The 14,755-nt window shown below is 44.2% G+C and overlaps 1 protein-coding gene across 4 annotated transcripts in view; it reads right to left on the bottom strand.

Annotated features, from left to right (window-relative positions):
- VPS35L (VPS35 endosomal protein sorting factor like) overlaps positions 1-14,755 on the bottom strand; it is a 145,062-nt gene that overhangs the window by 76,584 nt on the left and 53,723 nt on the right. For 3 of the 4 annotated variants that reach the window (XM_054454196.2, XM_063655225.1, XM_063655226.1), the window contains 3 exons: positions 13,660-13,753; positions 7,910-7,987; positions 7,295-7,417 (listed from right to left, as the gene is read on the bottom strand). In XM_054454196.2, the coding sequence (XP_054310171.1) occupies positions 7,295-7,417; positions 7,910-7,987; positions 13,660-13,753 (295 nt within the window). Of the gene's footprint in view, positions 1-7,294; positions 7,418-7,909; positions 7,988-12,278; positions 12,350-13,659; positions 13,754-14,755 lie in introns of all 4 variants that reach the window. The other variant, XM_054454198.2, reaches the window with a different exon arrangement.

The following is a 14,755-nucleotide window of genomic DNA, read 5'->3' as shown; positions in this document are numbered from 1 at the left end:
AAAAAAGAACTGGTAGGCACGATGGCTCATGCCTGTAATCCCAGCACTCTGAGAGGCTAATGGGGACAGACGGCTTGACCTCAGGAGTTCAAGACCAGCCTGGGCAACATGGCGAAACCTCATCTCTAAAAGAAATTTAAAAATTAGCCAAGCATGGTGGTGTGTGCTTATAGTCCCAGCTAGTCAGGAGGCTGAGGTGGGGGCATCACTTGAGCTTGGGAGGTCGAGACTGCAGTGAGCCAAGACTGCACCACAGCACTTCAGCCCGGGCAAGAGAGCAAGACCCTGTCTTAAAATAATAATAATAATAATAATAATAAATAAATAAATAAATAAGTAAAAAATAAAGAAAAAAACAAAAGGGATCTATATCTACGTCTGGACCCAAAGTGAAAAATAAAAGGAGTGTTCTTAAGTGCAATTTCCACCCTTTCTGGTGGCACCCCTCTCTGTCGTGTTGCCTGAATAAGTGAGAGCTGACGTTGGAGATACTGTTGGAATCCCTACCCCCAAAACCCGGATTTTATTCAGATTTCCATCTATGCCTCACATAAACTAGGTTGGCTTCTGTCATGGACTGAATTATATCTCCCCTAAATTGCTATGTTGGAGCCCTAACCCCTAATATCACTATTCTAGGTTAAATGGAGTCATAAAGGTGGGATCCGAATCCCACAGGACTAACCTCCTTATAGGAAGAGACAGCAAGGATGCATGTACACAGAGGAAAAGCCATGTGAGGACACAGCGAGAAGGTGGCAGTTTCCAAGCCAAGGAGAGAGGCCTCACCAGAAACCAACCTTGCTGGCCCCTTGATCTTGGTCTCCTAGCCTTCAGAACTACCGGAAAATAAAGTCTGTTGTTTAAGCTCCTAGTCTGTGGTATTTTGTTATGGGAGCCCAAGCAGATTAATACAGACCCAAACCAATCATAGTGGGTCTCGTTCCCCTTGCCCATGATCCATTTCTAGCTGATGAGACAGGATGGGAAGTCTTCGGGGGATTTGGAGAAAGGTTTCCTGTTCTTAAACAAGGACCCAAGAATCAAAGATTCCCTTGATGCTGTCGGCTCTGGACGTGATGCCTGGAATGGTTGCCCCCACCCTGCTACTAATCAGGGACAGTAGAGCAAAAAGATGCACTGAAGCTGCCCACCCGAGAGCCTCCACTTGTTGTGGAGGAGGACACATGGAATTATATGTGGAGGCCAGACTAGTTAGATGTTTGTTCCTTGCCGCCAAAAGCACCCTAGCTGGTGACAAAATTGACCACATCATAAATGGCTTCCCTAACCCACTCTTGGGTATTTGCATTTAAAAAGTCACGCTTAAAGACCAATAGCAAAGTGGCCTTTGGAAAAGGCTGAGAAAGGAAAAGAGAGATTCTGTGTAATCATCACACTGACATTCCCTGACACACAGAAATAATCATTCAACGCCTACCTAACGAGCAACTTTAGTATACAGGTGACCCTTGAATAACAACATGGTTTTGAGCTGCGTGGGTCCACTTAGACACGGATTTTTTTCAACCATATGCTGAACGAAAATACAGTATTTGTGAGATACCAAACTCAAGTATACGTGGGTTCCACAGGGCCAACTGTGAGACTGTGAGACTTGAGTATGCATGGATTTTGATATACGTCGGGGCTGGGCACAGTGGCTTACGCCTGTAATCCCAGCACTTTGGGAGGCTGAGGCGGGCGGATCACCCGAGGTAAAGATTTCAAGACCAGCCTGGCCAAGATGATGAGACCCCGTCTCTACTAAAAATACAAAAATTAGCCGGGCGTGGTGGCATGGCTGTAGTCCCAGTTACTTGGGAGGCTGAGGGAGGAGAATTGATTGAACCCGGGAGGCAGAGGTTGCCGTGAGTGGAGATCGGGCCATTGCACTCCAGCCTGGGCAACACAGCGAGAATCCGTCTTAAAAAAAAAAAAAAGATATACATGGAGATCCCAGAATCAATCCCCTAAGTATACCAAGGGATGACTATACCAGCCACTGTTCTAGACACTGAGAGTAAGATGAGAGGAAAACAGACAGAAATCCATGCCTTCGTGAGGTTTACTCTATCTCATATGCATGTACGTGCACACACACGCACACATACACACACACATAAATGAGACCTCCTGGCCCACCAACTCTGGAAAGATTAACTAGGGCAAATCCCAACATATGGACAAAAGATTCTTACCACTAAGACAAGATAAATGCTTAAAAAGTTCCCTCTCTCACAAAAGATGAATGCATTAAAAATGCATCCAAGAATATAACTTTAAAAAACCAAAGGCTCTGTTGTCATAAAGGAACTTGGGAATACATGTAAGTGTCCAGAAAGCCAAATGTTATAGATCCCCGGGTAGGTCTGCTGGAGGTTACTGATTTTTTCCCCTCTAAGAAGTGACAGAATTGATTATCTTTGGCAAGAACATGATGAACAACAACTCAAAGCAGACGGAGATCGAAACAAGCCCTTTGGCTGGGATCAACCACTGAAAAAGCAGCTCAGCATATTTCTTTCATTTTCACACACACCAGAACTTGAAGATTCAGAAGATTCACAAGGCAGGCATTTGCCTGACGTGCTGGTTTGTTTTTTAGGCTTTTGTTATTGTTGCTGTTGGCCCTACATGCCACTTATTTATGTAACATTTCATTGTTTTTCTAAAAATTGTAAAAATAAGAAATGCTTTATAAACAAAAGTCCCAACAACACCCACATGCATCAAGAAAGATGCGAATGTCCCCCCCTCCCAACTTCCACGTCCTAGAAATCACCACTGTCAACACTTTGGTGTTTATCTAGGACTTTGACGCTCTTATCTAGAATTCTGCCTGTGCTTTATGGATATATATTATTACAGAAGCCTAGTTTAGTTTTTACACCATGGGATACTCTTATAAATACTGGGCTGGAGATATTTAAATATGGCCTTTTTTAATGGAGAATCTAGATGGTCCTCTCTTCTCCATGTTATTACACAACTCTACCTCACTCTTTTAATCCATGGCTATTTAATCCATGCCATGGATATAACATCATTTTTCAAACTGCCCCTAACTGGCAGATGTCTGTTTTTGTTTTCTGTTTAATTTTTAATTGTTTATTTTTATTTATTTATTCTTTTTTGAGACAGAGTCTTGTTCTGTCACCCAGGCTGCAGTGCAGCGGTGCATCTTGGCTCACTGCAACCTCCACCTCCTGGGTTCAAGTAATCCTCCTGCCTCAGCCTCCCGAGTAGCTGGGATTACAGGCGCACGCCACCACACTCAGCTAATTTTTGTATTTTTAGTAGGGACGGGGTTTCGCCATGTTGGTCAGGCTGGTATCGAACTCCTGACCTCAAGTGATCCACCCGCCTTGGCCTCCCAAAGTGCTGGGATTACAGGCATGTGCCACCACGCCTGGCCTAATTTTTATTTTTTGTGGGTACATAGTAAGTGTATATATTTATGGGGTACATGAGATGTTTTGATATAGGCATGCAATACATAATAATCACATCATGAAGAATGGAGTATTCATCCCAATTGAAAGATTTTTAAAAGACTTTTTATTCTGAATTAATTACAGACTCGTCAGTAATTGAAAAAAACAGTAGAGAGAAGTCCTGGGTACCCAACACCCAGCTTCTCCCATTTACATAACTATAATGTATTATTAAAGCTAGGAAATTGACACTGGTATAACACAACTAACTAGACAATTTCACCAAGTTTTACATGCATACATTTTAGGGGAAGAAGAGCATGTCTTTGCGTCTAATTCAATGACCATTTTACCAATATATATGGAGTTGGAGAACCACAACCATATTTAACCGCTGGATTTTTTAAGGTGATCTCCAGATTAGGTTATTTATAATTATTTACCCACTTCAAAAGTACAGGAAGAGAGAAGAGAAGTCAGGCCAAGGCTGCATTTCTATTTTAAACATTCTATGGCGCTTTATTATGACAGCCCGAACGGACTAAGACATGCCTTGATTTTTTACCTTGGATTTCAATTTCGATTTGAAATTCTGCAGATGAGATATTCACAACTAAAGGTATTTCTCCTTTCCCTCTCTCACCTGCCTGCCCTGTATATTACCAATTGCTGCAGCCGAACTTTACCGTCCCCTGTTTTGAAGTCTTGGCCTCTAATGGATACACACAGCTCTACTCTGCAGGTGACTCATAGTGACCACTATCAAACAGCTTTTAGGCACCCAATTGTCACATGCACCTTTAACACCACCTTCCATACCGACATCAATTCTTCTGCAGTTTGAAAATGATTTTTTTTTTTTAACAAGACACTGTATGTCCCTTATTTAAGTGTGCCCAAGAATCAGAGTTTATTATTATTCAGGTGACCTAATTTTTTAATCACTTATTCTAGTGCAATAATGATTTCCTAGAGCTTACTCCCAGGAAAGCTCTATTCCCAGCTTCTGCCATCCTTTGAGATGACTGGGGCTTAAAATAAAAAGAAGACTGCCTTGTGACATGTACCTTTTGTTTTTAATCTGATTTTCCCTTTCGCTAAAATAAGAAAAAAAAAATAAGCGTTCTCATTTCACCACGTCAATCCTGCTTGTGTGTTTCCGTCATTCAGTGGAATACCAAGAAAACAGTCGAGTTCATGGTACCCTTCCCAGAAGCGGGGGACAGCATATGGTTGCTGAAACTATGCTGAGGACCATAGAGAACCAGCAGCAAAATTTCAAACAATCTTCCCCTTATACTGGCTTGATTTAAAATCAATTTACTTAATAAGACTATTCACCTGAAGTACAAGATGTCCCAGTTTTTCTCCTCAGAATTTAGAATCTCAAAAAGTAAAAATGTAAGCAGTGCATACTTATTGAAAAGTTAGAAAAGAGAGATGGGCGGCCGGGCGCAGTGGCTCTTGTCTGTGATCCCAGCACTCTGGGAAGCCGAGGTGGGAGGATCACTTGAGGCCAGGAGTTAGAGATCAGCACGAGATCAACAAGGTGAAACTGCGCCTCTACTGTAAATACAAAAATTAGCTGAGTGTGGTGATGCATGCCTGTAGTCCCAGCTACTCATGAGGCTGAGGCATGAGAATCGCTTGAACCTGGGAGGTGGAGGTTGTAGCGAGCCGAGATTGCACCAGTGCACTCCAGCCTGGGAGACAGAGTGAGACTCTGTCTCAAAGGAAGAAAGAAAAAAAAAACAGATAGGCAAAGAAAAATAAGTTACGATGGCCCCAAATCTCACACTCCAGTGATGTTCTGTCATTTCTCCTTCCCAACTCTCTCGCACAGATATAAAAATCATGTCTGCGAGTACTAAGATGTGGGGCGCTACACTAAGCACTGTAGATACAGTGACTTCTTTGATCCTTGCAACAGACTAGAAAATAGGAATCATTAATATTGCTCCCATTTTACAGATAAAGAGAGAAGACTCAGAGTGGTTAGGAACAAGTTACCTGCTCCCTACTCTATCACAACAGCTGTAACGGAGCTGAGATGCAGACCCAGGCACCCCAACTCCAGAGCCCACACCTGAACACTGGGCCACACTGTCACTTACAGCACACACAGCAATGTGTGTAACTTTCTTTTTGCACTTAGCCATATACCATGAATACCCTTACGTCAGTATGTACAGACCATCAGGAGTCTCCATCATTTTAAATGGCCCCATTAACACCCCACTGAATGCACATACCATAACCAGTCCTCTCTGATGCTTGCCTCCAATTTTGCACTACTGTGAACAAACCGTGTGTGCATCTCTGTGTGTGTTTATAATGTTTATGCACTCGTCTAACTTACAGGATAAATTCTTAAAAGTGGGATTGCTCAGTTAAAGTCATGTCCTTTTTTTTCTTTTCTGTACAGCTTTCAACATGTGTTGGCAAGATCTAGGAAAAGGCAGATGTCTTTCAACTTTGCTTTGCTCTTTATGTCCTTGTTTTGTAGTCTCTCTTTTCTTTTCAATGATCAAATAAAGACAAGGAAAGCTTCATCCATCACAGTCTTTTTTTTTTTTTTTTTTTTTTTTGAGACAGTCTGGCTCTGTTGCCCAGGCTGGAGTACAGTGGTGTGATCTCGGCTCACTGCAACCTCTGCCTCCCAGGTTCAAGCGATTCTCTGCCTCAGCCTCCTGAGTAGCTGGCACTACAGGCACAAACCACCACGCACAGTTAATTTTTGTATTTTTTGTAGAGACAGGGTCTCTACAAAAGACCGGCCTGGGCAACATAGTGAAACTCCATCTCTACAAAAAAATACAAAAAATTAGCCAGGCATGGTGATATATACCTATATATCCATGTTAGCCAGGCTGGTCTCGAACTGCTGGCCTGAAGTGAACTGCCCATGTCAGCCTCCCGAAGTGCTGGGATTACAGGCATGAGCCACCGTGCCCGGCCTATCACAGTCTTCATGACAGTTTGAATTGGTGTTCTACTAAAACTGCTTCTCAGTCTTGGAAAAGAAAAAAAATATGTGTCTGCTATGATTCTGATGTCACTTCAATTCCTGACAATACTTCAACTGGCAAAAAAGAAAAGAAAAATAATCTTATAAAAGAAATTAAGCATCTGAGTTTTGTTTTCCTTCCATAAAATACCTGCTCTACAGACTTTACTGGATTATTATAAACGCAAAAGGGGTACATGAAGGTAAGTGAAGAGGCAATAAGGCTTGTTGGCCCTGGAGCCCAATTCTATGGGTTTGTATCAAGTCACCAACCATCTTCCTTTTTTTTCTTTTTTAATGAGACAGTGTCTTGCTCTGTCACTCAGGCTGGAGTGCAGTAGTACAATCACAGCTCATTGTAGCCTTGAACTCTGGGGCTCAAGTGGTCCTCCCACCTCAGCCTCCAGAGTAGCTGGGACTATAGGCATATATCACCGTGTCTGGCTAATTTTTTGTAATTTTTGGAGAGATGGAGTTTTGCTATGTTTCCAAGGCTGGTCTCAAACTCCTAAAATCAAGTGATCCTCCCACCTTGGCCTTGCAAAGTGCTGGGATGACAGATATGAGCCACCACACCCAGCCACCAACTGCTTTCTAGCTGTGTGGCCTCACTTAGGTACATGGCCTCTGGAGCCACCACATTCCCCTCCCACACTTGTTAAAATGGGACAGTCTCAGAAAAGCACTCAGCACAGAACCAGCCACCACGGCAAGCCCTCTATAAAGGCTGGCTAGTGCTAACATTGCTATAGCTGTTATGAAAGGGTCCCGTTAACATTAAAGGGCACAGCAGGCAGGGGCTGTCACTATACAGGAGGTGAGCGTCACACTGAAGCCACCTGGCAGTTACCTCGGGGGCATGGTAGGAGATGCACTGGAAGATCCAGTCCATGGCAGGCGGGTACAAGGGGAGGTATGATGGGAGCTCCACTCCTTGGACCACCAGCTGGTTCTGGACCGTATCCCCATGAATCTACAGGAGGCCAAACAAACACTTAGAAAAGGAGGGGAAAAATCAAACAACAAACAAAACACACACAACTCACAGACTGTGCATACTTGTAAGCATGTGGACGGCCCTGAGAGAAATAGCCTGGTTTCTCAGTTGTTTTTTTTTTAAACCAAAAAAAAACACAGAAAGTTTCTCATGTCACCAAGCTGAGCTGTTTTGGGAATGAGCGCTGTGGAAAGCAGGAACCTGATAAAAATGGAGCCAGCAGATGCTCAGAAGCAAGGCTGATCGACTGGAGACGTTTCCTGTTAACACATGCATATTAACTTTCTCTGCTTATTCAGTACAATCAACACATTTTAATTGTCTACAACAGAAGCTAGTGTAATTTTCCAGGGCTTGCACATTTAAAGAGCTTTAAGGCATTCTCAACTTGGAAAACCAACTGGGTTTTGTGAATTTGCTATCATAGAACTGTTATATCGATGAGCTATTCTGATAGTGTTCTCTTACCTGTTTGAACGTAAGGAGGAAGTCAAAAAAGTTCTTATTTAGGGTTTCTTTGAGATGTGGGGCCACTTCCATTCCCACCTGCAGCCAGACAAATGGAAAAACTAGTTGCAAATAATAACTATAGTATGATTTTATTTTTGGAAATTAAAAAATATATATACCTATGTTTATAGACATAGAAAAAGTCCAGAAAATTATTATTATTATTATTATTTTGAGATGGAGTCTCGCTCTGTTGCCAGGCTGGAGTGTAGTGGGTGCGATTTCAGCTGACTGCAACCACCGACTCCCTGGTTCAAGGGATTCTCCTGCCTCAGCCTCCCGAGTAGCTGGAATTACAGGCATGTGTCACCACGCCCGGCTGATTTTTGTATTTTTAGTAGAGATGGGGTTTCACCACATTGGCCAGGATGGTCTTGATCTTTTGACCTCATGATCTGCCCACCCTGGCCTCTCAAAGTGCTGGGATTACAGGTGTGAGTCATAGCGCCCGGCCTATTTTTTTTTTTTTCCTTATCTGTTTTTTGTTTTGTTTTGAGACGGAGTCTTGCTCTGTTGCCCAGGGTGGAGTGCAGTGGCACGATCTTGGCTCACTGCAACCTCCACTTCTCGGGTTCAAGCAATTCTCCTGCCTCAGCCTCCCAAGTAGCAGGGATTACAGGCATGTGTCACGACACTTGGCTAATTTTTTGTATTTTTAGTAGAGACGGGGTTTCACCATGTTGGCCAGGCTGGTCTCAAACTCCTGACCTCAGATGATCTGCCTGCCTCGGCCTACCAAAGTGCTGGGATTACAGGTGTGAGCCACCATGCCCAGCCTGTTTTCTTTTTCAATAAACATGTATTGCTTTTATAGGAAAGACCACAGAAGCTACTTTTAATAAAAAAGGGCAATATTTGCAGAAATCATCTTTGCCCTTCCCCAAAGGTATTGAATGTATTTCTGAACAGATGACCAAGAGAACAAATCAATACAGAACTAAAAAGGAATGTACTCTCAAGATTGTGTATACAATAAAAAAAAAAAAGATAAACACACATGTGGTTGTACTTATTAGATGAAGCACAAAGATTACGGTACGTGAGAGAGTCAGCTTGAATACCAGATGTGGTGCTGCCCCCGTTACATGTTTAGTTAAAAGCTATACAAATCCATTCTTTGCAAGGCAGAGATAAGAGCAGACATAAATTTTAATACATTTTATGCAATTTTATATAAGATGAGCATGAAGTGTAACAATGCTATAATCCACTGGGTCCTGACTTCATTGTTAAAAAACAGACAGTAACATTTCTAGCTGAAGAAATTTACTAATCATAGAGAAGGTGCCAGTACTGGGGTTAGATGGAAAAGTAGAGGGATGAGCTACGGAGGGGAGTTCATAGGTTTAAAACACAACATCACAGCGTTTCTTAAACTGAGCTCCTCAGAAACGCTTCATTTCCAAATTGCTGCTTAACCGCAAAAACAACTTCGTAGGCTAGGCTGCAGTGGCTCACACCTATAATCCCAGCACTTTGGGAGGCCCAGGTGGGCCAATCACTTGAGGTTAGGAGTTTGAGACCAGCCTGGCCAACATGGTGAAACCCTGTCTCTACTAAAAACACAAAAATTAGCCGGGCGTGTGGCGAACGCCTGTAGACCCAGCTACTTGGGAGGTTGAGGTGGGAGGATCGCTCGAACCCGGGAGGTGGTGGTTGCAGTGAGCAAGACTGTGCCACTGCACTCCTGCCTCTTCAAATGGGGAGAGATTTCTCCCACTCACCTTCCACTACCCGGAGGTCATGATGGGTAACAATAATAATGTTTTTCAGATGGCATTTGAGAACCACCAGGGCGTTAAATTCCAAGAGCAGCTCTGTGACTGCTGGGTACAGGAAGTGCTGTTTTCAAGGACAAGCACATAGATTAAATATATATATATATGCTAACAAGAAATATCGGATCCAGTTCTACAGTGTTCTCATTCTCCTTCCACTTAATCATATTGTAGAAAAGACAATAATTATCTGTTAGGTGACAGCAAAGGCTGGCCTGGTGGCTGAGCCATGGAGATGAGCTGAAGCGGCTGTGAGTTAGGAGTTAATCATACCTTCCTTTAATAAACAGCTTCAAGCTCCCCCCACGCTCTACCCACTTAGATCTTTTGTTTTCTGTTTTTCTCTTCTCATCGGGCCAAATGAGCAGCTTGGATATCTGCTTGGGTCTAAAAGATTTCTACCCAGAGCAGCAAGGGTATTGCTCATGATTCCCATCTGCTGTTTCGGCCTGCCCAGCATTCATCCCCCCCATTGCTGGTATCAGCAAATTAGATTTGTCTCTGGGGAATCAAACCTTCCTCCGGGACCATGAGGTTTGTGGTGGAGCTAGATCCACCTCACCCTGAGCTCCACGCAAGGGCATGTGACCCAGTCAGTAAGCACCCAGACACCAACCCCAGACCCCAACCCACGGCCACATGACTAGTCCAGGGGTGGACAAGCAACCGGAGGTAATCCACTAAGAATCAGCCCTGAGGCTCTGGCTAGATCTACTGGCTAGAAGACACACTTTCCAATAAGGTTCCTAAGGCGGTAGGATGGAAGCCAGAGGCCGCTATGGGCCATCGTATAAAAAAAGCAAGCCACAGAATGAAGCCAACTCAAAGAACAACAGAGCTGAGTGATGTGGGGAGAGGCTGATTCTTGACAGCACCCTTTGAGGGCCTGCATCCAGCCATGCCTGCACTACCCCTGGCCTCTCCAGACACTGGCCAGTAAGTTCCTATTTTTGCTTAAAGTAGTATGAACTGGGTTTTTGCCACTTGCAACTGAAAGAAATCTTACTAACACACAGGCTCTTTTTGTTTGTTTGTTTGTTTGAGGCAGTCTTGCTCTGTCACCCAGGCTGGAGTGCAGTGGCACGATCTTGGCTCACTGCAACCTCTGCCTCCTGGGTTCAAGTGATTCTCATGCCTCAGCCTCCTGAGTAGCTGGGACTACAGGTGTGTACCACCACACCTGGCTAATTTTTTATATTTTTTAGTAGAGAAAGGTTTTTGCCATGTTGGCCAGGCTGGTCTTGAACACCTGACCTCAAGTGATTTGCCCGCCTCGGCCTCCCAAAATGCTGGGATTACAGGCATGAGCCACCGCGCTTGGTCTCTCTTACTCTTTTAATGTTAAAGAGACTTTTAGAAACTACCCAACCAGGGGAATCAATGCATTGCCTGGACTGACAAAAATGATTTCAACAGACGTAGGGCACTCTACTACCAATCTTGCTGGGGGGTCTGCTCTGTCCTCTGCATCTTCTCCTCATCGTCACCGTGTTTCAAGTTGCATCTGCCATTCAAAGGCCCTTTATATGTAACAAACATGATTGTGTACCCTAACTCACGTATCTGATCTCAAACATTAAAAGGGAACAGGCTTGCAAAAAATACATACTTCCCCACATTCTGATTTCTCTTTAATAACCAGAATTATTTGCATAAGAGACTTAGAATCATTAGCATGATTCTAAGTCTTTATCACCAGGTCTCCGATATCAGGCCTTATTCAAATGATGTCAAGGTGTGTTCAAAGCATTTGCTATGTTCTACAAGGCGAAAGGCAGCAGAGAAGAAATACATACACAAGGCTGGGCACGGGGGCTCACACCTGTAATCCCAGCAATTTTGGGAGGCCGGGGAAGGCAGATCACCTGAAGCGAGGAGTTCAAGACCAGCCTGGCCAACATGGTGACACCCCGTCACTACTAAAAATACAAAAAGTAGCTGGGCATGGTGGCAGGTGCCTGTAATCCCAGCTACTGGGGAGGCTGAGACATGAGAATTGCTTGAACCCAGGAGACAGAGGTTGCAGTGAGCTGAGATTGTACCACTGCACTCCAGCCTGGGCAACAGAGTGAGACTCTGGTGCAAAAAAACAAAACAAAACAAAAAAAGGCCGGGTGTGGTGGCTCATGCCTGCAATCCCAGCACTTTGAGAGGCCGGGGCAGGCAGATCACGAGGTCAAAAGATTGAGACCATCCTGGCCAACATGGTGAAACCCCGTCTCTACTAAAAATACGAAAATTAGCTGGGCGTGGTAGCACACACCTGGAGTCCCAGCTACTTGGGAGGCTGCAGCAAAAGAATTGCTTGAACCTCGGAGGCAGAGGTTAGAGTGAGCTGAGATCACACCACTGCACTCCAGCCGGGCGACAGAGCGAGACTCCATCTCAAAAAAAAAAAAAAAAGGAAAAAGAAATATGCAAACAATATCTTTGCATCTCTCCCAGAGGATGTGGCATTGTGTTCTGTGCACACTAGGGCCTCAGCAAACACTGACTTTGGAGGAGTATTCAAGCTTTAATATATTCAAAAGTTGTCCTTGGAAACACACCTGATATCTCTGGATGGAAAATCCCCCCCAGGTTTCAAGCAGTGGGCGACGCATACACACTTTGGCCTCTGCTGCAAAGAGGGAAGAGGATGCCCTTAAACAAAAAGCTTTTTCTTTCATTCTCAGTATCAAGAAACAGACCTATAAAAAGTGCCCTTCCTAATGGATATCTGCTCCTCACTCTGAGGGCACTGACTTAGTTTTTCATGACACTTGAGAGACCACAGGGCTTCCGACATTTGCTGCCTGTCATGCAGAAGAGGCAAATTACAGGCTACATGTTCTCGCCTTCTGATTTAATAAGGCGCAAACTCATGGGGGAGGCTCTAACTGCAGCTTTGTCCTCAAGGAAGTCTGGGGCTTATCAGGTGCAATGATCCCTCTCTAAGGATGTGCAATATTGATGGGATGACAGGGAAGATTCTCATTGCTGGGGGAGTCCTGACAGAGGCAAAGCCCCTATGTGAGCTGAAGAAAACTATGGAGAGACCATATACTGGCCGGGCGCAGTGGCTTACGCCTGTAATCCCAGCACTTTGGGAGGCCAACGTGGGCAGATCACTTGAGGTCAGGAGTTCAAGACCAGCCTGGCCAACATGGTGAAACCCCATCTCTACTAAAAATACAAAAATTAGATGGGCGTGGTGGCGAACACCTGTAATCTCAGCGACCCAGGAGGCTGAGACAGAAGAATCATTTGAACCCAGGAGGTGGAGGTTGCAATGAGCCGAGATGGCGCCACTGCACTCCAGCCTGGGCGACACAGTGAGACTCCATCTCCAAAAAAAAGAAGGAACATACAGCCTCCATTGGTTACATTTTTCCATATACAAAAAACTTAATAGCTTAGCTGAAGCCTCACGGTGCTTTAAAGCAGGGCATGGACAAGTAATTTCTAATCAGTCCCTCTATCCCCTTTCACAGCAGCCACCTAAGCCAGGCCACACAGACCCTGAGGCCTGCCATCATGTGGGACACTGCTCCCCTGCCAAGCAGAAAACTAACAAAGTAATCAAAGTCAAGACAAAGGAAGAGCATGTTTGAAGTCAATGAAAAGCAACCTGTTAGCCCAAAGGCCCTGGGAACTTCCTTCCCAGCAAGAACTGAGAAACAATTAATTCTGAAAACCAGTTCATTTGTAAGAAGATGACCTTAAACATCCCCTAATTAGAGCTATGGTAAGTTGGTCTACTTTAAAATTAATTTTTAAAAGAAACCCTACAGTTCTACTTTCTGTGGCAGAGCCATGATCTAAAATTAGCCGCTAATAAAGTCCTTCTCTCAATGACTTGTGGGGTGGTGGTGAAGGAGGGCCCTGTGTGAACATTCAAGGAGACGGGCGGCAGCCGTGCTGTCAAGGGCCGTGACTCGCATGGCCTACCCGGCACAGGTAGGCACGGGCATAAACCGACACCAGCGGGTCTCCGATCCCTCTGATCATGCATGTCAACCGGGGCAGGCACTCTGAAATTCCCCTGTGAGAGACAAAAAAAGGCCAGCATTATATTCAACGTGAGAACTCGCTGTTCTTTTATTTTTAAAATAAAGATAAAAACTTCCTAAATTTCAGGGAGGGGGGGAAGAAAAATCAAGTTTCAGTAACAAACCAAGGTCAAAGTTTCAGTTTTCTAAGGCAATGTAACAACAGTCTTTCTCTTCTGATACAATTCATTCATTGAATGATTTCTTTCATTGTTATCGTTTGCTCAGTGGTAGAGGCTAACCACATTTTTTCCCCAGTCGAGGTCACATTTATTTTATTAATTTTAACAGTTTTTGTCTTCAATTATTTTCCATCAACTGGGCACCCTTTGATCTTCTCTCCACATCTATTTTCGTTTGCCACAGATTTACTGTCCCGTATCCTGTTCCTTCTGTGAATCTCAGGCTGGCATCTGACATCCTCCAACCGCCAACAATGTGAATTACAATTTATTTCTCCTGCAACGTATGTCTTCCCTCTGCCTAAGGCATTATCCTCCTCCAACTGGTGAGGCAAAATAACTGTTTCTTCAGCACCCATGTTATTTCCCCAAACTACTCCAGGCATCCCTAGATCCAAATCCAACACATTTGAGATACATTCTAAATCCAATCAGAAGAGCTATCTGTGAAGCACCATGAATCAGTCACTCCCAGGCTTCAAGGAATTTATTATCTAGCTATCTAACATGACTCAGCATTTCACCTGCTCTGCAGAAAGCAGATCTGGGTCCCCCATGTCCCGTAACTATTCTCAAAACATTGTGATAAATTGAGTAGCACGGACCTAAGCCACTAAGGGCAAAGGCTTCTGCTTCTGACATCATTTTCATCATCATCAACAGCAGCAGCCAACACGGAGGACAGGCCCACCGTGTGCCAGGTGTGACTCCCATTGTTGCATGTGTGACCCAAAGGATCCCTTCAGATCTCTTCTTAGGGTCATGTTCCCAGGACACGGAGCCTGAGGTTCTGAGGCTGTAAATAACTTGCTC

This window comes from Pongo pygmaeus, chromosome 18 (genome assembly GCF_028885625.2).
Source record: "Pongo pygmaeus isolate AG05252 chromosome 18, NHGRI_mPonPyg2-v2.0_pri, whole genome shotgun sequence".
NCBI lineage: Eukaryota > Metazoa > Chordata > Mammalia > Primates > Hominidae > Pongo > Pongo pygmaeus.
This window is presented reverse-complemented; position numbering and strand designations above follow the sequence as displayed.